Source organism: Neodiprion fabricii, chromosome 3 (genome assembly GCF_021155785.1).
Source record: "Neodiprion fabricii isolate iyNeoFabr1 chromosome 3, iyNeoFabr1.1, whole genome shotgun sequence".
Classification (NCBI taxonomy): Eukaryota; Metazoa; Arthropoda; class Insecta; order Hymenoptera; family Diprionidae; genus Neodiprion; species Neodiprion fabricii.
In genome coordinates this window covers 35137753-35163243 of record NC_060241.1, presented here as the reverse complement: position 1 = coordinate 35163243, position 25491 = coordinate 35137753, and the positions used below count along the sequence as shown (strand labels likewise).

Genomic DNA, 25491 nt, shown 5'->3' with positions numbered 1-25491 from the left:
AACAATTTATCAATTCATTCGTTCGCGTATATACGTAGAACACGATCGAGATAAGTTTGTTCCTGCTGACTACTGCCACCTAATCTATAATGTAAGTCGACGACTTATCCGCTCTCGCAGACACTGATAGAGAAACTTAGTCTGCAAGACCAAGATTAATACATGCGTCCTGTCGCTCCATCGTCAAAGGGAAGCAGGCGCTGCAGTGTATAGATATGTTGATACGTCAAGGCGGGTAAAGTTGGGCCAAGGGCAAAGCCCGCAGAACCCTCCGGGAATTACCTTATACCTCCGTCGCAGAAGGGAGCAAAGTAGAAAGAGACCGAGCCAGAGACGCGATAATAATCCTTCACCCTACTTGGTGCTGTTTTATATAATGCGCTCATGTACTTAACCGAGCTATGTACATACATGGCGTATAAATATAGCAGTGGGGACGCAAATGGAGCAGGCAGGCAGAACGGGCTGATTATTAATGCCGCGCAGCCTCTTGACCCCAGATATTTGAATTTTCGAACGATATTTGAACGGACCATTCACGCGGACAGTGTCCGATACCGAGAAACCATATTGCGTCTGAAACTCCTAGTCGTTAGCCTCGGAATTTGGCACTATTTCAGCCGAGCACCTGCACCATGTACGGAGCTACGAGACCTGCTTCAAATGGGTTCAACAAGGATCAACTACGTCGACTTGGGTCGAGTCATCGTCGCCGAGTATTTCCCGAAAAGGCAACTCTCCTCTGCACGGGGCTGTTGAGCGTTAGGTTGGTATTAGCATCATAATGATCCCATGAATACAGGGATCACTAATTACCCGTTAGCTCTGCTTCGCATATATCCACTCTCCTTTTGACGCTACCTTCTGTTTCACGTAGTCGGCTGCCATACTTAACCACAGGTTCGCAGCCAGTTTTCGGCTTTTACTCCGCGAAGCCCCTCAAAGTTCGTCTCCACTTTTGCTGAACAGACGCGACCAGAGCTTGCAGCTGACCTGATCCTCAATTTACGTTTTGCTGACGTCTGTAGCTTCGAATCGTTTGATTAACACATTTGACACGGATATCCAGGATGGACCATAACGAGGAAGCGAGAGCATGAATTTGTACATAGGCCAACAATTGCTCCGCATGATTACTTCATTCGATACTATCAATCGCCTCAAGAATAAAACACCACATGGTTTGCGATAGTTTGCTAGCTACTAGTTTGAAAAAATTTCGTAGCCAATTTGTGAATGCACAGAGATGAACACCGGCACTACGGTGCATCCTATTTACGGCACATGGTCCATCGCGGTTGAGTTTCTACTAGTTTGAATAGAAATTGCTCAGGAGCTGCAGGCGATGTATAATGCGGACCAAAGTAGCGAACCGCATGAAAGCCAGTGGACCAGTGCAAACAAGCCACCGAATTACTCTACGTTTTACGTTTCATAATGTGGTACTCGTTCGCGTATAATACAAACTACGTCGAGCTGAAACCCGGGAAAACTCAGGAGAGCAGATAACCTGTATATTTCGAAACGGGGGAAGGGGCTGCGATCTGTTGGGAAGATACGTGGAGGAGAAAAATGCCCCGTCGAAAGTACTGGGGGATGTAAGCATGCATATTACAACACCATGGGAAAAGACGAACTCACTTAGGTCTGTCGACTGTGGAGACTTCGTTGTCCCGTATAAATCAACCGACCTTCCTCCCCCTGGAGTCGCCACAACTCACGCTCCTCGGTCCATTGTCTGTTTTACCAGCTATTGTTTTTCAATAGCCGTTTGTCTTTCCACCTGCCAGGTGCATTGTTTCACTGGCTCGCATTCAAGTCAGCGTGACATTCTCAACGATCATCGGTAAATTGATATCAAAAGCGTACATAACCTTATCTCCAAAGCCAACGTAATTGAAAAATCAGGATATCCAAGAACTGCTTCTGCGGCTTCTGCCATATTTTATAAAAAATACCAGGCCTTTGACGGCTTACTTTCTTCAAGTAAATCCAATCACAAATCATGTGAGCTAATCGGTATTCAGCAGGTACGAATGAATTTCGAATGAATTCTGACATGAGTTTTCAGACGTATACTGAATGTGAAATCATAATCAAGCTATTCCTGCCATCACCTTGTTCAGCGTGAAATACCGCTGAAAAACTGATGAGTTCACGAAAGTGTCGTACAGCCGAAATAAAATCGCAAGTGAGAGAGCGATGGCCATGTTGATTTCATGAGAACATTCACATGTGAAATGCACGAGTAAGATTTTTCTTATTATTTTATAAACTGCGGCTGGATACTTGGATCGAAAGAACCATTTTTGCATCCAAGTTATGAAAATCTTCCTGAAATTTAGAATTCATGTAATGTGGGTAATGGCTTACTCTTAAAATGGGTACGTTGAGTTACATCACGTTGATGTATCTCGCAGGAAATCACGATAGTACGTATAAATTATGAAGATTACTATTAAAAATAGAACCACAGTTCATCCACATAGATTTCGACAACATCGAACATTCTCTACGGAATTGGTAAATGGAGTACGGATTCGAGCAAGAGACATTCTTAATCACCATACCGTCTGGTTATTGTCATTTTTCGTGATCCCCGCGCGTTGTGTACCAGGTTGATGAACTTTTGTCAGCGTGTGGATCAGAGTTTGTGTTGCCTTGTACGCACCCTGGGGCACTCACAGTCTCGAGACAAATCCGTTCGCTACATATCACGAACAAGGCGTAGATATGAATACTCCACCTTTCCTTTGAATATTCCAATGCACTTTCTGCCCTGTGGGAAATGATCATATATGTTCCAGGAAAAAGGCCACCTGATTAATACCTACAGACGTAACTTTAAATGTGGTTATAATTTTTTAGATATCATCCTATGGCTTGCCGAACTGGGTTCAGTGAAAATTAATTCCAAAGATTCTCTCTTTTTTTTTTGTTACCTCCTGAATTGATCAAATATCTAGATAATTCTACTTGCGACCATAGAGAACAGTATCGGATCTCGATAATTGGATTCGGCTCGCATTCATACCATCAACCTAATCGAAGTACCTAGACTATAAAGGCGAGTTCTAGCTTTGTTAGTCAGCGTGCCTATTTCTAAATAAACAAAATTTCGCGCCATGACCAAGTGTCTTTGGTTCTCTTTTCTTGCCGACAGTAAGTACGTACATACGGGGAGTGCTTATTGGTGGAGCGAGTGATTTCGAAAATTCTCTGTATTATCAACCGTGGGTAAAATAGATTTCAAATAAGTGGCAAGCCTCGCTAGGATTCCGCACGAAAAACATCTGATTTCCAATGAATGGCCGTAACAGGGATTTGGCTTTTGTTTTCGGCTGGTTGATTTGACAGTGGCCAACAGTGGCTGTGAAATTAGCTTTGAAAATTACCCGAAATATGGAAAACAAGCCATCGCAACAGAAGCCGGCAGAAAACACAGGTCGTCAACGCTAACAGAATAATTGTATAAATAATCATCCGTACCAACTGACCTTGTTACTTTTGTTGCAGAAGTCAATCAAGATGAGTTGATCCTGCAACAACAGCGGCGAATCGAAAAAGAGGTTAAAAGTTTATTTATTTATTTTTTTTCAATCTGGAAATTTTTCTCCAGCAACTTATCCAGCTCTGCTTCCACGTTGTAGATTTCCGAGTCGATAGCTTTAGTAGGGGAAAAGGAGCCGCTCCAAAGTTTGGAGCGTGAATACCTGGAGGATGAGGTTTATCTTTCCAAAGCTAAAACCTTAGGACAAAAATACTCTTATATCCGGAGGACCAGACCCGACGGCAATTGCTTCTTCCGTGCTTTCAGTTACGCTTATCTAGAAAGACTGATCGACATTAAAGATGAATTTGAAAAATTCAGGGAGCTCGCGCTTAAGAGCAAAGATAATCTTGTCTCTTTAGGATTCCCAGAATTTACTGTCGAAGACTTTCACGACACGGTAAGTAATCCTCTTACATATCCTTTTAAATTCTGTTTAGAATTATTACACCAAAAGTTTCAGATAAATTCTTCAATTAAACTTGTGCTTTCAGTTCATGGAGGTCATCGACAAAGTGGGTGCTGGTACCGAAGCTAGTCGCTTAGAGCTCCATAAGCTTTTTAATGAACAAGGATATTCCGATTATGTTGTCGTTTATCTCAGGCTAATCGCATCTGGCCAGTTGCAACGCGAGGCTGACTTCTATCAGCATTTTATCGAGGGAGATCGCACGGTTACTGAGTTCTGCCATCAGGTCTGTTGTTAATACTCAATGTATAAAAAAACTATAGCTGATACTTTAACATCATTTCTATAGAAGCTGCAAATCTGAAACACTTGAAACTATCACTGGCTTTGTGATTGTTGCTTTTAAATCCTGTCAAAATCGTGGATGTCAGACTTTACCAAATCGCATCAATTCGAACAAAGTTTTATAAAGTGACACTTAGAGTAATTATGTTTCAATTAATGCATTTCACTATGATATCATTTTTCTTTTAATACAGGAAGTGGAGCCAATGTACAAAGAATCAGACCACATCCATATTATAGCGATGAGTGCTGCTTTGGGAACAGGAGTCCAAGTGCGTTACATGGATCGAGGTGCTGGAACAGAAGCAACAGCACATGACTTCCCAGAGGGAGTACCGCCTGCTGTTCACCTTCTCTACCGACCTGGCCACTATGACATCCTCTATCCTTGATGAATTTGTTCCTTGCTTGCTCTCCTTCTTCCTCCCATGTCTTACAAAATTGAATACAGTCCATTCCCAGATCCACAACATGAATTAATCTTGAAGCATTAAACAAACTAAATCGATAAATCTTGCATGTCATATCGTTTGTGATTTGTTAACGTTATACAGAGTGCTATGCTCCATTCTAGACATGTAGGTTCATCTGTACAGCGCAGGATACTCGATTCCACCTGGAAACCTAGCTGAGCGACTATCTATCAAATCCAAAAAAGTGGTTCGCTGTAGACGACAACAAATTATATAGTATGAATTTAAAGTTGAGTATTCTGTCTAACAGATCACATACTTCTGTGTCCTGAAAGGAGCTAAAAACTCTGTATGCGGTATGTATCAAAATCAAAATATACAAATTATTAAAAACGATTACTCACAGAACTGTATTAGCTCTTAGATGATGATATCGCGTCCTGTGCAATCGAACAATTAATGTGAATCTGTCCACAAAAAATAGAATATAAATTTGTGTATTACATTGTTCTCTTTACTTGTTGCAATACGGTCTTACTACAATTCGCTCTAGGGCTAGTACATTGTCATCCAATATTACCGTTATAATAATTTCATGAGCTTTTTCTTCACCATTTTATACACAAAGTTCTACGATTGTGAGACCCAAACTGGTCTATATTAGTAAACCTCGACATACTGAGGTAATGCAAAAATTACTTTATATAGTAGGTAGCTAATGTTAAATACTTTTTTCATGGCATATAAAATATTTGAACGCAGATATATTGATTCAGTGTACGCGAGAATCTGAGAGTATTGGAAATTGAAAAAGATCGACGACTCATTTTTATTATAGGTAATAGATCATGAGATTCTGTTTTTTGGGTTGTCTGATCTGTCCGTCATTGTTATTAATTTCATACTCTGTTATCACATCAGTTACCATTTTATAAAAACTTTTAGAACTGGAATATGTATAATTAAAAAATGTTAATTTGATAAATGTATCCAAATCTCAACGTAATTAACATTTCGTAATAAATCAAATAATTTGGCCTTAGACATCACAAAGATTAATCATAATTATTGCAGGCATTGTTTGGGGGAGGGTAATGTATTACTCAATAGAGAAATTCTTAGAATTCATAAGAGCGATTATTATCCGAATTTAATTGTAAGTTACGATTTTCTAAATGTTTTACCTTGCATTCTTTTTATTGACATCTTCTCTGCGACATTTAAATTTCAACTTGTCGAATGATGACACCCATTGTTTGTCCTAAATTTCTTTCAATTAAATTAGCATAATTTGTTAAGCTATTATACCTTGATTCGAAATTCAAGATAATAAATAAATGTAATTGAATGTGATTTTGTCATTAAATTTATGAAATATATTTATCATGTAAAATGGTTTCCTTACATTGAGGTAACTGTACGCCTGTAATTGAATCAATTAACAATCTCATTTACAGGAAATTAATCCAATCACTGTTATCACGATTCAAATATCGTTGAAGGGCGAACAAATTTTTTATTCTTCAGGCAGATGTTTTCGAAATATATCAAACCATGAACGGTACATCTAAATTCTTCTTTCCATATCCGATGTACATTGATCCGTAATGAGGTGAGTTTAATTTATGATAAAAGGTCATTCCCGGCCAGTACAGGCTGTGTAAAGTAACCATACGACATCCGAGCAGGAATTGTAAATCCCAGCATCCTAGGAGTATAAATTAAATGTTCGTTTTCAAGTTTTTCTAGAGAAATAAACTCCCAGCTATGGTTCGAACCTTCTGGAACATCCGTGTCGATAGTGTCTAGAAAATCAACAGCGTAATTGTAATCTGATCTAGTCAGCAGATTCGTATTCCACTTTTGCTGCGGAAGTCGGGCGTGCAAAAATGACTTTAGATGTTGAGCTTCGGTAAGGGTTATCCCTTCAAAACCTGGATTTTCTATTACTTCTCCATTGGGAGCCTTGAACCAAGCGCCCCTGGGAACGACGAACGCATCTTCGTTTATTAGATCTACAAGCGAAGCCAGGCGATCCTCTTCCTTTAATTCTTTTGGAATAGGTCCCTAGATTATTGTAAATTGATTAGAAGATCGAATGTTGGGGTCAAGTAAATTTCACGATGAAAAGTACGTCATAATGCCGTTTGGAATCTTCGTTTGGTGGAAAAGGTGGATTCGCCTTATAAACGTTGGTGATTATCGATGGATCACCTTCGAATCTTGTCACCGCTAACGGTGTTAGAAACCTTCCACATTTTGTGACTTTCGGCATCAACAGCCAGTCCAGGCAGTTTGTACTAATTGTAAAGATTGAAATATAATCGAAGTTCACTGCAAAATGTTATCAAAGTACGGTACACGGGGATAGTGACACAAATTTTGCAAATCTGCTCACCTATAAAAATATATCCGACCACTAAGACATTCCTTTTCATAACCATAAGCAACGTGGTAGTCGTTCTGTATCCCGTTAATTCGTCCCCAGTAATAGCATTTGCGGAAATGATTTTCGTTCTGTAGAATTATCAGAGAGTTTTGAAGGAGCTGAGAATTTTCGGTACCCACGCAAACACCGGCGTGCCCTAAAAGATCCAGTGTATCTATCAGCCTGATACACTCCATAGTGTTTCACGAATGATGAAATTTTATCAATTGTAGAAAAGTTGGATTTCAGATAAAGTCTGCGTCAAGATTTGGCGAGTAGCAGGATAATACGAGGCTAATAAACGTCAAAAAAAAGCAAACGCTCGGTAAGCGATAAAGTAAAGTTTGAATTGAAGCGCCGCCGTGATAGCTGCGAAGCGCTACGGTCACAGCGGATGGCTGCGGGAAATTTCGTCAGCGCAGAAGGTCACATGACCACGCATCGCTGGCTGTCGTTCCGTCGCTCCCATTATGCGAGCTTTCAATACATTCGAGACCCTTGGGACGTTGGATGCACGTCACAAGTAAATGGCAGAATACGAAAACACGATTGAAAATAGTGTCTCGTCGTGAAGAAAGTAGGTATTTCGATAGGCGTCGTGAATGGTAGTTTGCACGAAACAAGAGTGACGATAATTCGTTAGGAAAGAATGTTTGTTTTCGAGGAAGTATGACGACCTGACGACCTACGGAGGATGGAAAACTAAGGAACGGTACGTACGTATGTATTGCGGCAACATCGTTCTTGCTAAAATGGGTTACGATATATTTTTCGCTTAATCGGTCATTTAGCAGCGTGTGTCCCGTCCATCGAGCGATCCGCATGCAAATCGGTAACGTTGTTATTCTAGTTATACGTTCCGAGCGCCCGGTATTTGCGACAAATATTTTTGCTGTTAATCATAAGCTCCGAAATTCTACCCGATGCCTTTCATACCCGTGAAATTTTCTCCTCTCGGGCCACGATGCACCTTTGTTGTTATTCGTTATATTGTACAATGGCCTTGATTCTATTTGCATTACTGAATACGAACTATTATCCATCGAATTAAACAGCGTGCGTGAACTCGAAAGTATATTCGCATGTGTGCGCGGGTATGTTTATACCTTGTCGCAGAATTCGTTTGAAAAATAAAACATCTTTCTGTTACACTTCTAAGACAATCACGTCGCATTTCTACCCACTATCAGTACCATCATCATCATCCACTAAACCGAAAGCAGAATAAATTTACCTAATTTCTCTATTCGGCCCCTTGTATGACTCAATAGATTGCCCAGTCAAGTATTCTTGCGTTTTATTTAACATCACAAAGGAAGACCATGTCACAATCCTTGTCTATAGGAACGACTCGCTCAGTTTGGTTGAAATTTGATTCAGAGAAAATAATTAGCATCGTTGGTTGATGTTGCTATCGATTGCAGAAAATTGTGCAACAAATTTAAATGTTGCATTTTTCCATTATCAATAATTCTACTCAAAATCTAGAACTTCTGTTTTTGTCTTCGCTTGCATTTAGTATCTCGAAACTTGAATGCGAGTTTGCTAAATTAATTTTCATGAATAATTTTTCAACGATCTAGGCACATGATGTTATAAAAAGGTTACCGATTTAGAGTTTGGTTACAAACCTTGCTTGGTAACAGGTTTTATCGTCAACGAATCATGATTCAATCATAATATCTCGTTCAAACAGCAAATCAACATGTTTATTTCCTTATAGCACAAAAGTAGAAAGATTATGTCATAAGTTCATCATTTTCATCATCAAGCTGATAATTTTTTTTTTACGTGATAAATATTTTTTGAGGTTGTACATCCACGTGTTTTCACGATTAACATGCGTTTCTAAATCACGGTAGTCTAATTTACGAACTTTGATTATAGTGATTATGTAAATTTTTATTGCAAATTAAATCGAAACATTTTCTTTATTAAAAACTATTCCGTATTTCTATGTTAAACTAATACCAGAAACAAACTTCCAAATTCTTGAGGAAATTTTAGAAAATTTAAAGATTCGAAGATCATAATCCCTCATGTACATACGTTTTAAAACTGGTTGTTAGTCACCTGCAAAATTGTTACAGTTATCAAACATTTAACTTTAAATATGATTCGTTACTAGTCTTTACTTCAGATCATATTTTAGCAAAATTATTTCACTGCTGTGATACGACTTCAAAAAACCAACCATAATAATATTGAGTTCAAAAATAAGCCAAAAAAGCTTATGGCTCTAAAACTATATTGAAATTGACATCGTATATCATACATTAACGATTTATTCTATCGAGGCCAAACTGTGTTCTCTTGAGACTAAATTTACCTGATTTTTGCTATCAACTGTAAACATTATCACTGAATCGCTGAAAGTTGACAGCTTTGATTGCTATGATAATAAGTTTTTGTTTTATGTTTCAGACTTAATAATTCAAACATTTGGAACAGCCCTGGAGCAGCACTGAAAAGGTATGTATATTATTCTACAATTGTGTATGTATGTATGTTGGAGTAAGACCCCATTGTTCTAGGATATTCCTGTTAATAGTCAATAAATTATGATTATAGAACATCAATATGTTATAGTAACTCAGGTTAATCCAAAATACACGATACAAGCTTGATAACTTATTTATTTAAAAACTACGCCATGTATCACAGACACTTTGGCAAATGCGTCGGCAGTTTGCATAAGAGTATATGAGAGATTATTTATTCACTATCGCTACAGAATTTTGTAACAAAATTATACTTCGTGTTCTCGTCGCAACGATATCACATATTTTGTAACGTAAATAGATTCATACTGCAACATCTTCTGCAGACCCTGCTGAATTTATTTCGTGTCTCAAATACACAATAAATGCACAATTAATAATAAAAATAACAATGGACCTCCTATTTGTATATTATTACTCAGTATCATGTAATTGTTATTTCAGATGGCAGAAGTAGACCCAGAAACATTACTAGAATGGCTCAGCATGGGTCAAGGGGACGAAAGGGATATGCAACTTATAGCCCTAGAACAGCTGTGCATGTTGTTACTTATGTCTGATAATGTTGACAGATGTTTTGAAAGGTGAGTTCCTTCGAGATTGACATCTAATATTTCAGTGAATAATGTTGAAAAACGGACGAAATTTTGAGCCAGAATTTTGAATTAGCACTGAAATAAATCAAATTCATAAAACGAATAACAACTTTAAATTTCTTCCAGTTGTCCTCCACGTACGTTTCTCCCGGCCCTTTGTCGCATCTTTTTGGATGAACTTGCCCCTGATAGTGTGCTGGAGGTCACAGCTCGTGCGATCACATATTATCTTGATGTATCGGCAGAATGTACGCGAAGAGTAATCTCTATGGATGGTGCTGTCAAAGCGATTTGCGGTCGTCTTTCTGGAGCAGGACTTGGATCTCGAGCCAGTCGAGATTTAGCTGAACAGTGTATCAAGGTAGAAAAGTTACATTGTTTATAACTGTGTGCATATAGATCATAGACTACAGCTGTATTTGTGAAATAAAGGATCCAATTATATTCTACAATTCAGAAATTCAGATTTACAGTTCATAATTTGACTTGAAACTATAATATTAAAGTATCGTTGCATTCTGTCGTAGGTCTTGGAGCTTGTTTGCGCTAGAGAAGCAGGAGCAGTTTTTGAAGCCGGCGGTCTACCATGTGCCTTGTCATTCATACGTGAACATGGAGCGCGAGTACACCGTGACACATTGCATTCTGCAATGGCAGTTGTTTCTCGTTTGTGTGGAAAAGTTGAGCCACAGGATAAGGCATTGCCGGATTGCGTTGAAGCTTTATCCACTCTACTGCGGCATGAAGATGCCCATGTTGCTGACGGTGCATTGAGGTGTTTCGCCTCGTTAGCTGATAGATTCTCGCGAAGAGGTGTTGACCCTGCCCCTTTAGCTTCCCATGGCTTAGTTTCTGAATTACTGTATAGGTAAGTTTGGAAAACCATATGTATTGTCGAGCTGAACTAAATTGTCAGGTTGCATGTTTCACTGAAAATATACATTCCCACATTCACAGATTATCAAACGCAGCTGGACCTGGTGCATCTGCAGCTACTACATCAAGTAACACAAAAACTCCACCCCCGTCTACAACATCGACAGCTCCAGCCCCAGAACCAAAGTCTTGCGCTTCAGTTTCAACGATAATTAGCCTTTTATCAACATTGTGCAGAGGGTCTCCATCGATAACGCACGACTTGCTTCGTTCGGAGTTGCCTGACGCAATAGAGAAAGCTTTAAAGGGCGATGAAAGATGTGCCCTAGATTCAATGAGATTAGTAGACTTGCTTTTAGTTCTATTATTTGAAGGAAGATCGGCTCTAGGTAGAGGTGCAGCGGGGGGTCCGTCTGGTCCTTTATTGCCTCGACTTAGGAGGCTCGACAGTGCCGGGGAAAAATCTCATAGACAGTTAATCGACTGTATTAGATCAAAAGATACTGACGCGTTAATAGAAGCCATAGACTCTGGTGGTATAGAAGTTAATTTCATGGATGACGTTGGACAAACTCTTTTGAACTGGGCGTCAGCTTTTGGTACGCAAGAAATGGTAGAATTTTTATGCGACAGAGGAGCGGACGTTAACAAGGGCCAACGATCGTCCAGTTTACACTATGCAGCTTGCTTTGGAAGGCCAGCTATCGCAAAAGTGTTACTCAGACACGGTGCTAATCCGGATTTGAGGGATGAAGACGGTAAAACACCACTAGACAAGGCTAGAGAACGTGTCGACGAAGGTCACAGGGAAGTTGCAGCAATACTGCAGTCTCCTGGGGAGTGGATGCTGCCACCTAATCAAGAGAATCGAAAACCAGAAACTGAAGTTGAGAACTTTACCGAGCCTAAAGGTGATCCAGAGATGGCTCCTGTTTACCTCAAGAGATTGTTGCCAGTTTTCTGTGCCACGTTTCAGTCCACCATGCTGTCCAGTGTGAGGAAAGCTAGTCTAAGTTTAATCAGAAAAATGGTACACTACATTCAGCCAGAGCTGCTTGTCGAAGCATGCGGATCTGAAGGAACGGATTGCGGCGCAACGCTGGTAGAGGTCATCGCTACTGTGTTGGATAACGAGGTGAGTTCAGTTATGAAAATAAATTATTGATATAAAATATTTTCAGCGGCTTATCCCTTTTTTTATTTCCAAAGCAAATCTTTTGTAAATCTTGTGACGGTAATTATGGATAAATGTGAAGAGTGTATCACAAAAGGCAGCAGGCAGGTACGTTTACTTAGGTAAGACTGTTCGCAGGAGGCAGAGATCTACATATCGCCATCGCCTCCCAAGTCATTCGTCGGCCCAAAATTGCCCTGCCTTCTTCCGCGCAAGTCTTCTAGTACCCAGAAGTACATTATCGAGAAGACGGTAACGTCTGCTGTTCCATTCTCTTGCACTCTGCTTGAACGTTCCCTTTCCTATTCATTTTCTCTTCATATAACATAGAGAGATGAAAATAATAATCGACATGAATAATTGGTTATTCCAATTCAAACGTTAAATAGCTAAACAGACCGTTTTTGAAAATATTATCAAAGTAAATCACGATTCCAATTGGATCGCACAAGACGACCTAAAACCTTAACAGTACTTTTGCGGGACATCTTGCAAGATTCTAATTTCCCTCATTATTGCGGCAGCAATCAAACCCACTGTCCGAAAAAAACAGGTACACAAAGATTGAACAAAATTTATTACTAAGCTATATTTCTTCTTATAGCATCAGACACAATAACTGGAAATATTGAAAAATTCATGACAATTTTTGAGAACAAACATATGTGTATTCATAATTTTTTTAAATCGTACTTACCATCTGCCTGCTGCTGGTGTGGTCACTAACAGGACATATTCCGTGAGAGAAGAATACAGAGTTCGTACTTCAAATCCTTTATGTGTTGTAACAAGCTACGCTTTGGAGAAGCAATGAAACTCATTGAAGTTTTATAGAATCAGTTCACAGGTGCAGAATGTGCATTATAGTGACAAGATGTGAAAGCAGCTGAGTAAAGGCACTCACTTGTGTCATCCTTCTATTCTTTTGATTTTTCTTCTTTTTTTTTTTTTACTGTGTAGTGTTGCGAGATGGAATTCTATAAGTTTTTGTATTGAATACTGTAGATGCATATGACCTTTTTTTTTCATGAAAGTGTTAACAAATCCAAACTAATACATACTGCTGTGAGATTTGTTATTTTTGAGTAATATTAAACTATTTCTTGAAAGTAATAACGCATACTATGTCCCAATATCACCATAATGTGATTCATCATTGAGTGATTTTTTTTATTCTGTTGTATAATACGAGTAATAAGTATAATGTCATTCTAATGATTTTATATTCTGCTATTAATTTGATAATTTTTTCTACGCCAAAATATAACTTAGAACTGTCTGATAGCAGCAGATAGCTTATTAATATCAGTCTTTTCTTGGGCTTGGAAAGAATGTTGAACCTATCACTTCTCGTGAAAGTTTGATACAAATATTTACATCTCGATCACTTGGATAATTACGATATTTGAATATATATAATAATATATAAAAAAACGTCTCAAGAAAGCTATTTGGAATTTAATGTTGACAGGAAGATGAAGATGGGCATTTGATCGTCCTCCAAATGATTCAAGATCTAATGGTGAAAGGAAAAGATGAATTTTTGGAACATTTCGCAAGACTAGGTGTATTCTCCAAAGTTGCTACATTGGCGACAGAGCCAGAATCAGAGACTAGTCAGTCCGGGGAAGAACAAACCATCGAAGATGCTAGGGAACTTCTAGTTGGCAGAGCTTATCATTGGAGGGATTGGTGTATTTGCAGGGGACGTGATTGTTTGTATGTTTGGTCAGACGCAGCTGCTTTAGAATTGTCAAACGGAAGTAATGGCTGGTTCAGGTTTATTCTCGATGGTAAACTGGCCACAATGTACTCGAGTGGTAGCCCAGAAGGTGGTACGGATACAACGGGTGAGTTATTCGTCAACAAAATACAATTCTCCTGTAAGGTCTAACATGCCTTTTAATCTGTATCAATTGCATTTGCATTATTTTCTTTTCAAATTTATTGTTCATATTAAACTCATCTACTACTTAATTATATATCATTTGTAAATAATTTTAGAATTTAGCATATAGATTAAGTGTTAACTCGTTTTACTAACTGCCTACAGGGAAAGGACGGAATACAGAGTCGCTCACTACTGAAGGTATGTGGTCTTTTAAATGAATCCTTGATCAATAACTGTATTATATTATCACATGTATGAAATTTTTGGAAAACCTAGATCCACATCAAGCAATCTGATATCGTATATGCAATATCTAGTATTTCCAGGTATCGGTAGGTTTATGTGAAAATTTTCAACCATCATTTTCTAAAAAAGGAACCACTGAATTCTTAGTATAATTACTGTGAACAATAACAATAGAAAGAAAAAAGTAACAATAATGTGTGAAACACGATATTAATGGTTTAATATTCCATCTAACTCAGTTAATGCATGTAGTCTGACTTATCATCTAGTCTATAAAATATATGGTGAAACATCTATAAAAATTGCAAATCCACAATAACCGTAAACGTGGTCTAAATAATCCTGGATGTATAAACATGTTTAAGAGATGTATCGTACTTCATTATACTTCCATAGTGTTGATACCAATACAATAAAAATTAATAATTGCCACAACGACGTTGGCTTATACCGAACTGAACTTTTCAGAAAATCGTGGAGAGTTTCTTGAGAAATTACAAAGAGCTCGCACTCAAGTTAAACCAAATTCTATAAGCCAGCCTCTTCTTTCTCGTCCTGGTACGGCACGATTGGTAGTTGGAAATTGGTCTCTCTCTAGTCGAAGAGAAGGTGAATTGTACATCCATAACAGCGACGGACAGCAGCAAGCAACTATTCTGAGAGAAGATTTGCCTGGATTTATTTTCGAATCTAATCGAGGCACCAAACATTCCTTTACGGCTGAAACAAGCTTGGGTAAGTTGACGGTAAAACTTTGAACCACGATTCGTAATTCTTCTTGATATCGTGAGAAATGTGAGAATAAAACTTGGGGGGTCACCATATTTCTAACTAAAAAATTGTTTTACAGGCCCCGAGTTTGCAGCTGGCTGGGCAGGCAAGCGTGGAAAACGTTTACGATCTAAGCTTGAAGCGATTAAGCAAAAAGTTAAGAGTCAAGCGCAAGAAATATATGAGCGTTATTTCAAAGTGGCTCAGGCTCAACCTCGTGGAGTGGTGGCAAAACTTGGGACCATTGTTAGTCAGATAGAAAAGGCCTGTCAGAAACAGCAGTCTGGAAATCGTGAATGGCGTAACGTGTTGCAAAATACGTTGGAAGAACTAAAGATCTTGTTGAATGAAGAAGGAAAAGTTTCAGCTTATGAGTTGCACTCTAGTGGACTTGTGCAGACTTTACTCGCACTTTTAGCTGCGCCACCGGGACCACAACCACCATCGTTGAGAGCTACTAAATTGAGGCTTCAGAGGATAGCATTGTTCAAAAATTGTTTCCAAGCTAATGATATCAATCATGAACAGAGTTCTGCCAAAGTTTTAGTCCACAAGCTCGTTTCTGTGCTAGAATCAATCGAAAAACTTCCTGTATATTTGTACGATACACCAGGTTCTGGATACGGACTTCAGGTAATGAAAATTTATATTTCAATGATTGCGTCAGGTAACAAAATATTCAGTTTCAATTTGCAATCAGTCAACTTGAAATTACACCCGTAGATTTTGACAAGGAGGCTACGTTTCCGTTTGGAAAAAGCAGCCGGTGAAAGTGCATTGATTGACCGGTCTGGCAGAGGTTTGAAAATGGAACCGTTGAGCACTGTACAACAGTTGGAACATCACTTGTTGAAAATGGTTGCAAAGCAATGGCATGATCATGATAGATCCACATTTAACTTTGTCAAAAAACTGAAAGAGGGTAACAAAATGTCATTCAAATATCAGTATGATTTCGACGAGAACGGACTGATATACTGGATTGGAACTAATGCCAAGTAAGTTATAACGCAAGCATTTTTTTGGCAGTATAATACATAAGAAAACTAAATTAACAGAAACAATCTCAGAATTCTTAACTGTCTAAGTCTCAAAACCAAAAAATTTAATTTTTATTTCAGAACCAGTTCGGAGTGGGTTAATCCGGGCCAGTATGGACTTGTTGTGGTGACTTCCAGTGATGGTCGTATTTTGCCTTACGGCCGACTTGAAGACATCTTGAGTCGCGATACATCAGCTTTAAATTGTCACACAAACGACGACAAGCGGGCCTGGTTCTCAGTAGACTTAGGTGTATGGCTTATACCAAGTGCGTACAGTTTGAGGCATGCCAGAGGATATGGCAGAAGTGCCTTGAGAAACTGGATGTTGCAAGTAAGCCGATTATGATATAAATCAACAAATGCTTTTGTTTCTGGTCAATTTATTAGAAAGAATGCCGATTAAAGTCATTAGAATAAAGTCAGTAACCAATAAATGTAACAATGTTTCAGGTATCGAAGGATGGGATAAACTGGACTACCTTGTACACGCATGTTGATGACTGTTCTCTCAATGAACCCGGAAGTACAGCAACTTGGACTCTTGAACCTCCAGCTGAAGAGGTTCAGGGTTGGCGTCATCTTCGCTTACAGCAAACTGGCAAAAACTCGTCTGGTCAAACGCATTATCTGTCCATGTCTGGCTTGGAAATTTATGGTGAAGTCACAGGAGTATGCGAAGATTTAGGTCGAGCTGCTAGGGAAGCTGAAGCGAGCGTTCGCAGACAAAGGAGATTAGTCAGAACTCAAGTTCTTAGGCATTTGGTTGCGGGTGCACGTGTCGCCAGAGGACTTGACTGGAAATGGAGAGAACAGGATGGTGTTCCACCGGGTTAGTTATCTTTTTTCATAGATATTTAGATGTCTGGTCACACTTCAAATTACATTACCTTGTAACTGTAATATGATTATATTGTGGAAAAATCCGATTAAGGTGAACCTGATATTCCAAAATATTGAGTTCAAAAGACTATCGGATATCTGATTGTATTATCTGGTCAGGAATAAAGAAATTTTACCCAATTTATTACTTCAGGAGAAGGCACAGTAACGGGAGAATTGCACAATGGTTGGATAGATGTAACTTGGGACCACGGTGGCTCTAACTCATATCGCATGGGTGCAGAAGGAAAATACGACTTAAGGCTAGTGAGCACAGGTGTGGAAAGTGAAAATGGCATGAAAACTAAAAATGGTGCAAGTGTACTAACCAGCAGGAAGTCTAGCAGTACGCCCAGTTTACCAGACTGTACAGATGCTGTGATGCGAGGATCTGTCGCATCGACAGACCAAGCCGCTAGTGCTGACAATTTGGCTGCAAAGGTAAGGTCGATAAATTTATTGACTGTCAGGTATAAAGAATTTAATCTGACTCAAATATCAAAGTTCTGATTTGAAATAATGTAACAATTATCACCCTCTTATTACAAAAAATATTTATTGCTGTGACTACCTCAAAGATAAAAATTTAAAGTACAATTTGACAGGGGAACTAAGAATTCAAATACAACGCATGGTTATTTTTTCAAAAATTAATCTTGTGCCTAACAAGAGAATTGTGTACCAATTGTGTTTGTGAAAATAGCAAGCAGAGTCCATAGCAGAGAGCGTCCTGTCAGTGGCCCGTGCAGAAGCAGTTGTAGCGGTAACTGGAGAAGGCGCTGCCAGTGCAGCGGGTGAACTGTCTGTTGTTTTACATCCAAGACCCGATGCAACCAGTGACTTGGCAACTATTGTTGAAAGTCTTGCGCTGAATACTGAATACTCAATTAACAGCAACAGTAATCGTGCTACAAACAGTTCTAAACCTCACTTTCCTACAGTTCGAGGGAACAAGGTAACACACAAGCTGTTTTCACGTGCACTGATTTAATCCACACAAATTAATTTAATAACGTCCATAGTATCGACAAATGCGCCGCTACGTATACTTTTTTCTTCTCCACTTTCATTTGAGTTACTTCAACTCTGGTTGGATCGTATAAATTATTTACAAACTTCACCTGGTTAATTGGAAAAATGAACAATTTTTTTAGCCTGCGAGTGGTCTGTTGAGTTTGGAAGCAGCAGAAGTGTTGGATCGTATGCGCGAAGGTGCAGACAGGTTGCGTAATAATACTAACAGTTTCTTGAGTGGGGAATTACTCGGTTTGGTTCCTGTTAGGATTAGCGTGTCTGGTGAGACTGACGAGAGTTCAATGAGGATTCGACCCGTGACTAGACATCATCCAGGAATCACTGACAGTGAGTAATTGAATGTGAAATCCATCTGCTCTACCAATTATCATAGTTGGTTGACTTTGAAGCAAAAGTTTTGGATCTTAGAATTAATAAAATTTGATTTTCACTTCCCATCTATTCTTTTCACGTTTACGTCACATTGCAGTCTAATAATAATTTACGATTATCCAGTGAAGCTGAGCATTTTGAATCGTTTCAAATATATGCATATATATATATATGTATAGGTAAATTCTTACTAATTGCCAAATATGTAGTTACGATATTTTAGGAACCTGAGAATGGTTCAGAAATACTTGATGCTTGAGTACTTATTCGTGAAGCTGCAAATGTTGAATGCTGATTTGTAAATTATGTAATATTTCCACTTGAAATTCATCAAAAAATCACGCATGGAATATTTGTTACAATAGACATGAAAGAGTGCGGGCGTGACAAAGAAGCTAGTTCGTCATCTCAGAATGCTCCTGGATGTCCCATCGTAGTAACAAATCCCATGTCTGTATCTGTACCAAATCTTACCTGTACAGAAGCTAACAATACCTTGGAACCAGCAGCAGCTACCGGATTCCTAGAGACTTTTGCTGCAATGGCTCGCAGACGAACTTTGGGTCTGTTTTCGAATTGCTTTGCTTGGTTTACTCTCATGCTCTCCCCAGATCAAAGTCTTTTTTTCTTCCATTCAGAATAGTTTATTACCATGTAATGGCTTTTGGAGCAGAAATAGTTTGGTATTTATGAAGTATATTTAACCCCTCATAGATCTATTTTTCCTAATTCAAAATTGGTTCTAAGTTTTGTAATAAATAATAAAACTTAACCCAAACTTGTGCCAAAACAATCGGATAGTGGAATATCATTTGAGATTTTCAAAGTCTCGTTAGAAATGTGTAACTCAAAGAGTTAACAAGATAATTTGTCAGGTTGGTTGCCTCAAATATTTGAAGTTCTAAATCTTGAGATCAATAGAATATCAAAATCAAAATTTTATACACATTCATACTGCTAGATGTATCAAACATGTTCGTTTCTGCAATATATTTCTGTCTCTTATGCATCGTGAATTCTAAATGTCTACGCTATGCTATGTAGTTTGTGTTTTTTTAAAAATCTTTGCAAACTACAATATTCAGAGGTATGAAACATTTGCAGTTGGACAACGATCCATTAAAATTATTTCCTTAGTAATTTCGCATAGTTGTAAAAAGATACACTGAAACTTCGAACACTGCTTCAGAACCCAGTTGAATTTGTGTAACTGCCCTATATCCAATTTTAGTTTAATATCTGTTTCAGTTACTTTTATGTTACAAGTAGGTGTTTCTTTCTTTTTACACTTGGAATACCTTTTTAAATAGGGTATGAGAACTTGTTTCATTCTGATGATGCATTAGTTGGGTATTTTAATAATTTTTAGGTCCCGCAGGTGGCCAACACATAGCTCCAAACTCAAACTCCGGTTCAAATCCTCGCGGGCCAAACTCTGTGTCTAGTTTGGTGAGGTTAGCATTGAGCTCCAACTTCCCTGGAGGCTTGCTGAGCACCGCTCAAAGCTATCCAAGTCTTACTAGCAGTGGCCAAGTTGCAGGCAGTGGAGTTACAACAACTACAGGACCTAGCCTTGGTCAAGCTCTTACTATGTCTCTGACTAGTACAAGTAGTGACAGCGAACAGGTAAGATGATATGATGAAGTTTGTACTTTGATTTGAATTCAATGCAATTAGAATAGGAGGTGGACTAGTAGGTAGTGCTACTGCTTTTTATCTTAAGTTACACACTCACCAGCTTCACTTTCTTTATTGATTTAAGAAATATTTTCCATTCCTGGCATATCCTTAATGACATGAACAGAAACACCACGTCAAATTTTGTCTTATACCACTCGAATTAATATTGAAGGCACAAGTTTTTCTACATGAATTTTTTTGTCTTCCAACAAACTATTGTTACAGTACTTATCGTGTTCAGTAAATTGTAATGTTTACAATTTACATACATCAATATTATTCTTAGCATTCCTTCCTCCAGGGCAGCTTGGTTCTTATCTGCCTTCATTAATTACGTGCCATGCTAACGATGAAACAAATGATTGCGTGAGTGACAAGTGAAATCGATTTACTCATTTTCACTTATGTCAAAAAATTAATAAAATTATGATTTTGTAGACAAAGTGAAGTTTCGTATTAATGTTGAAAAAAAAACTGTATTGTTTAATTTTCAAAATATCGCTATTAGATTATTGGCCACTATTGTTCACGTGATAAATGGAAGACAGAGAAAGACCCCTGATCGGGGCTTTCCTTTAATGTAATGAGAAGTTGTGGCTCCAGGTTAGTGTCGAAGATTTTGTCGAATCATGCAGCGGAGTCGCAGGAACTGGTGTTGTTGGTGGCCGTGGTATAGGTGGCCCAACTCTGTTAGGTGAATTAGAAGATGACGAAGATGGCGCTCTTGCCGAAGAAGATGATGATAATGAAGAAAATGAACAAGAGGTATTTAGCCAGCATTAATCATGTAAAGTAAAGCTCGCAAAAATTCGTCTTCCGTAACTATGTTTCTAATCCAACATATACTGGTTCCGCGTAACTATAGGAAGACGATGAAGAAAATGAAGAAGAAGGTGACGGAGGTGAAGGTGAATATGAAGAGGTGATGGTGAGTCGCAACCTATTGGCAGCGTTCATGGAAGAGGAAGCACAGCCTCAGCCTACTAAAAGACGAGCTTGGGATGATGAATTTGTGCTGAAACGTCAGTTTTCCGCTCTAATACCTGCTTTCGACCCAAGGCCGGGCAGGACAAATATTAATCAGGTAAGAATTGGTACTTTTCATGAAAAATTTTTGCTAACAAATTGGATTTTTTACGTGTGTGGTATCGTAGATTCTACCGTTCATTTAATCGAATTATTTTTTTTCATGTGATTTTGCAGACGACAGATCTCGAAGTTCCGCCACCAGGCAGTGAACTACAAATGAGTACACGCTCAGGTTTACCGACAAGTCCTAAACTATCTTTGACCCTGAAAGGTCCAGGACTCCCTGGTATTCCTGATGTTGAAGTGCCTCTCACTGAACCTCAGTCTACAATATTCCAGGTGGTTCAAGAGCTAATGCAGCTTACAGAATTGGGTAGCAGACAGGAGAAATTGAGAAGGATATGGGAACCGACTTACACGTAATACATAGTTTCCGCATTTACGTATAAAACAATCGGGAATGTGAAAAAAAAAATCTCGAACAAAAACACTTGAATTTTATATGTATAATCTTCGACCATTTGTTAATTCTCTATTTTTTTTTATCCAACAGAATAGTTTACAAAGAAACTAAAGACGAGGAATCATCCGGCCGTGCTACGCCCATAATAACATTATACTCACGGAATCAAATACAGAACACAAGTGCCTGTACAGTAGAAGACGTCTTACAACTTTTGCGACATGTGTTTGTACTGAGCGCGATGCGTGAGGAGAATAAAGATACTATTATGGACGAGAGTAGTTCAGAAAGCTACTGGGTCAATCCAGACGATTTCACGTCGAAAAAAATTACAAACAAAGTTGTACAGCAAATTCAAGATCCATTGGCCCTCGCAGCTGGAGCCTTACCCAGTTGGTGCGAGGAGCTAGCAAGAAGTTGCCCGTTTTTGCTACCGTTCGAGACAAGAAGATTGTACTTCAGTTGCACAGCTTTCGGAGCATCGAGGTCAATAGTTTGGCTACAAACTCAAAGAGATGCTGTATTAGAAAGGCAAAGGGCGCCAGGGCTCAGTCCCCGAAGAGACGATAGCCATGAATTTAGAGTAGGTAGACTAAAACACGAGAGGGTCAGTGTGCCCAGGGGAGAGAAATTACTTGACTGGGCTGAGCAGGTGCTCAAAGTAAGGAACTTTCACTTTTCACATACTTGAAGAACTGTGTTCAAAATGGCTAATTTATAATTGGAACGAATTACTATTTCCCGTTTACAGGTACATGCAAGCCGTAAGAGCATACTAGAGGTGCAGTTTGTTGGTGAAGAAGGCACCGGCCTTGGACCTACTTTGGAATTCTTTGCGTTAGTTGCCGCTGAATTACAACGCAAAGATTTAGGCCTGTGGTTGTGCGATGACGAGCAAACTTGCGAGGAAGAGAAATCCTGCCCACCTGGGGAACAAATTCGTCCGCCAGGATACTATGTCGTTAGACCAAGTGGACTTTTCCCAGCTCCATTACCTCAAGATTCGCCAGTTTGCGACAAGGCTGTCCGGTATTTCTGGTTCCTAGGTGTATTCTTAGCCAAAGTTTTACAAGATAATAGACTTGTGGATATACCGCTATCCCAACCTTTCTTGAAACTTATGTGTCGCGGAGATATCACCAACAATGTCAACGAAAGAATAGGGTTAAATACAGTTCCACAAGAGAGTATGCCATCCAGCATGGCGAGTAGTTTCATTTCCGAAGAAGGCGAACTTGATGCACAATATTCTCTTGAGCAAACTCCTTGGTATGATGGTATACTTAACATCGACGATTTAGCCATTGTAGATCCGGTCAGAGGCGAGTTTCTTAAACAAACCCAAAGCCTAGTGTCAAGACGCGATAGAACTCTCTCTGACGGTCCATTAACAGAGGAAGTAAGAGATTCATTACACATCACTCATCCGTCTGGTACATCAATTTCCATTGAAGATCTGGCTTTGACAATGAGCTATGCCCCCAGTTCGCGAATCTTTGAACACGAACAAGTTGAACTGAAAGAGGGAAGTGTAAATATTCCTGTGACGCTAGATAATGTCCATGAATATGTAGATCTGACAGTAAAATACTGCTTGGAACGAGGTATCGCCAGGCAGCTGGATGCGTTCAAAGCTGGCTTCTCCAAGGTATTTTTAATGGAAAAATTACACGCCTTCAGCCCGGAAGAAATTAGAGCCATGCTATGTGGGGAACAGGACCCTCACTGGACCAGGGAGGACTTACTGAATTACACGGAGCCCAAACTGGGATATACTAGAGAAAGGTTAGCAAATATCTCATCAACTTATGGGAAATGATGTTGGCAGCTTGCTTAAGTTTCGTCAAATTTCATTTTATTTCCTTTTTTTCTTACAGTCCTGGATTCCAACGATTTGTGAATGTGCTGCTATCACTTACGGGACCGGAGCGGAAAGCTTTTCTTCAGTTTGCGACAGGTTGTTCAGCATTGCCACCAGGTGGCCTATGCAACCTGCATCCTAGATTAACTGTGGTTCGTAAGGTTGACGCTGGGTCCGGAGGTTTTCCTTCAGTAAACACATGTGTGCATTATCTAAAGTTACCAGAATACCCAACTGAAGAGCTTCTAAAGGTGAGGCTTTTGGCTGCAACTCGAGAAAGAGGATTCCACTTGAACTAGGCACTCTGTAACTTAATGAAAATAAATGTTTGTATTTGTGGGTAAGTAAAAAGAAGAGAAAACAAAATTGAGTCATCGAAAAAATGAACTGTCTATGTTTTATGGATTGAATTAAGTTTGATAACAACCACAGGTAGTTATACTATGTAAGGAATGGGGATAGGTGAACATCTATCACAAATTCGCAATGAAGTATACATATGAAATATATATGTTATACGTGGAATATATATGGGGCATTCCATGTCAATTCGCCGGGCCATTAGCCCGACCCCTTCCGATTTTAATGTCCAATTTATTTTGTGTTCTGTTTGGCCCAAAATACGACCTTAAATTTTTGTAAATTTTTATTTCATTTTTAAGGGGTTGCACGAGCTCAAAGATCATAAAATTGTGAGAAAACATGAAGAGGGATCGTTTTTAAATTGATGTTTTTTTTTCACTGAAACTAGGACCCAAAGCATAATTTTTCATCCTAGTCCGAAAGTGGGCCGAGAACTAGCATTGTCGATTTTTTTTTTCAAGAATATTTTATTTTATATTGCGGATGAAAAACAAAATAATATTGTTTATAAAATAAGGAAAGAGGTCCGAAAATTGTCGAAGAAGCTCTACTTTTTACTAAGTTACTATTTTATATCTACTTTCAATCTAAGGAAAAAAAAACAAGTTCCACAAGAAAAAACTATGTTTTTTTTTTTTTTGTTTTTCGTCCGCAAAATAAAATAAAATATTGTTGAAAATAAAAAAAAATCAACAATGCTAGTTCTCGGCCCACTTTCGGACTAGGACGAAAAATTATGTTTTGGGTCCTAGTTTCTGTGAAAAAAAATCGTCAATTTGAAAACACTACCTCTTCATGTTTTATCACAATTTTATGATTTTTGAGCTCGTGCAACACCTTAAAAATGAGATAAAAATTTCCAAAAAGTTGGGGTCATATTTTGGGCCAAACAGAATCCGAAATAAATTGAACATCAAGATCGGAAGGGGTTACACCAATGGCCCGGCGAATTGACGTGGAATGCCCCTATATATTATATATGAAATATATAATAAAACGTATATATACATATATTGTATGTATAATTTCATTTGAGAAGAATTGTTTTCATCTACACGCATTCGGCATATTTGTGATAATTATATGCAATTGATAATGAATAATATATTCGGAATGACTTCTAGATGTTAGTTTACCTAAGAACTTTTCACCTGTACATCTCTCATTATTACGAATATATAAACAGGTTGAAATTATTCTTTAATTTGAAGAGATGATGCATCAAAACTATTAACTTTGATAAGTTTCTTCAGTCAGTGATAAACTCGATAACATTGCATTAACAATGATTATAATAAGTTGATAAATAAAAAACAAGCCTTTTTCGTTTCAGTTGATAATTAGACCATATGCTAGTAGTTATTGGCATACATATCTGTAAAGTATACATATTATACATATATACTTATGTTTACATACCCACGTACATGTACATATATTTATGTTACTATGTACTCGTATATGTATGTACGTCTGTATGCTTATATAATGCATCATTAGTCAGTTGTGCTGAAAACAAAATCACAATTTAAATTAAAAGCGCTACGATCTAAACAGTACGTTGAC

The 25491-nt window shown here is 38.5% G+C and overlaps 3 protein-coding genes across 10 annotated transcripts; 2 read left to right on the top strand and 1 right to left on the bottom strand.

Annotated features, from left to right (window-relative positions):
• Positions 1-3280: 3280 nt before the first annotated feature.
• LOC124177463 (ubiquitin thioesterase otubain-like) lies at positions 3281-6096 on the top strand. Its single transcript, XM_046559847.1, has 5 exons — positions 3281-3445; positions 3517-3569; positions 3651-3950; positions 4045-4245; positions 4499-6096. The coding sequence occupies exons 1-5, from the start codon at positions 3403-3405 to the stop codon at positions 4694-4696; spliced, it is 795 nt and encodes a 264-aa protein (XP_046415803.1). The 5' UTR covers positions 3281-3402; the 3' UTR covers positions 4697-6096.
• LOC124177462 (radial spoke head protein 9 homolog) lies at positions 6084-7342 on the bottom strand. Its single transcript, XM_046559846.1, has 4 exons — positions 7116-7342; positions 6852-7017; positions 6496-6784; positions 6084-6425 (listed from the first exon to the last, which is right to left on the bottom strand). Exons 1-4 carry the CDS (start codon positions 7340-7342, stop codon positions 6265-6267), a joined length of 843 nt encoding a protein of 280 aa, XP_046415802.1. The 3' UTR covers positions 6084-6264.
• Positions 7343-7605: 263 nt separating this feature from the next.
• Positions 7606-24117, top strand: LOC124177450 (E3 ubiquitin-protein ligase HECTD1). Of its 8 annotated transcripts, none has more exons than XM_046559809.1 (24): positions 7606-7857; positions 9570-9617; positions 10091-10230; positions 10369-10603; positions 10770-11110; positions 11200-12253; positions 13764-14142; positions 14346-14381; positions 14898-15164; positions 15280-15833; positions 15924-16198; positions 16322-16574; positions 16694-17072; positions 17277-17563; positions 17826-18077; positions 18277-18484; positions 18895-19092; positions 19908-20155; positions 20801-20974; positions 21075-21293; positions 21413-21657; positions 21792-22362; positions 22453-23486; positions 23579-24117. In XM_046559809.1, exons 3-24 carry the CDS (start codon positions 10091-10093, stop codon positions 23859-23861), a joined length of 7632 nt encoding a protein of 2543 aa, XP_046415765.1. In that variant the 5' UTR covers positions 7606-7857; positions 9570-9617; the 3' UTR covers positions 23862-24117. The 8 variants fall into 8 exon arrangements, with proteins under 8 accessions (XP_046415765.1, XP_046415762.1, XP_046415764.1 ...); XM_046559806.1 differs by having other exon boundaries at positions 19899-20155; XM_046559808.1 differs by having other exon boundaries at positions 7606-7861; positions 19899-20155.
• Positions 24118-25491: the final 1374 nt, after the last annotated feature.

Bases quoted from the DNA above. Each gene is read 5' to 3' on its own strand.
- LOC124177463 (XM_046559847.1), top strand. From the start codon at position 3,403: ATGGAAAACAAGCCATCGCAACAGAAGCCGGCAGAAAACACAG. The intron at 3,570-3,650 runs GTTAAAAGTTTA...TCCACGTTGTAG, and splicing joins AGCGGCGAATCGAAAAAGAG to ATTTCCGAGTCGATAGCTTT. The intron at 3,951-4,044 runs GTAAGTAATCCT...TTGTGCTTTCAG, and splicing joins TCGAAGACTTTCACGACACG to TTCATGGAGGTCATCGACAA.
- LOC124177462 (XM_046559846.1), bottom strand. From the start codon at position 7,342: ATGGAGTGTATCAGGCTGATAGATACACTGGATCTTTTAGGGCACGCC. The intron at 7,018-7,115 runs GTGAGCAGATTT...CTTTACAATTAG, and splicing joins GGTCGGATATATTTTTATAG to TACAAACTGCCTGGACTGGC. The intron at 6,785-6,851 runs GTACTTTTCATC...ACAATAATCTAG, and splicing joins ATTCCAAACGGCATTATGAC to GGACCTATTCCAAAAGAATT.
- LOC124177450 (XM_046559806.1), top strand. From the start codon at position 10,091: ATGGCAGAAGTAGACCCAGAAACATTACTAGAATGGCTCAGCATGGGT. The intron at 17,073-17,276 runs GTTAGTTATCTT...TTATTACTTCAG, and splicing joins ACAGGATGGTGTTCCACCGG to GAGAAGGCACAGTAACGGGA. The intron at 19,093-19,898 runs GTCTGTTTTCGA...AATAATTTTTAG, and splicing joins GGCTCGCAGACGAACTTTGG to GTCCCGCAGGTGGCCAACAC.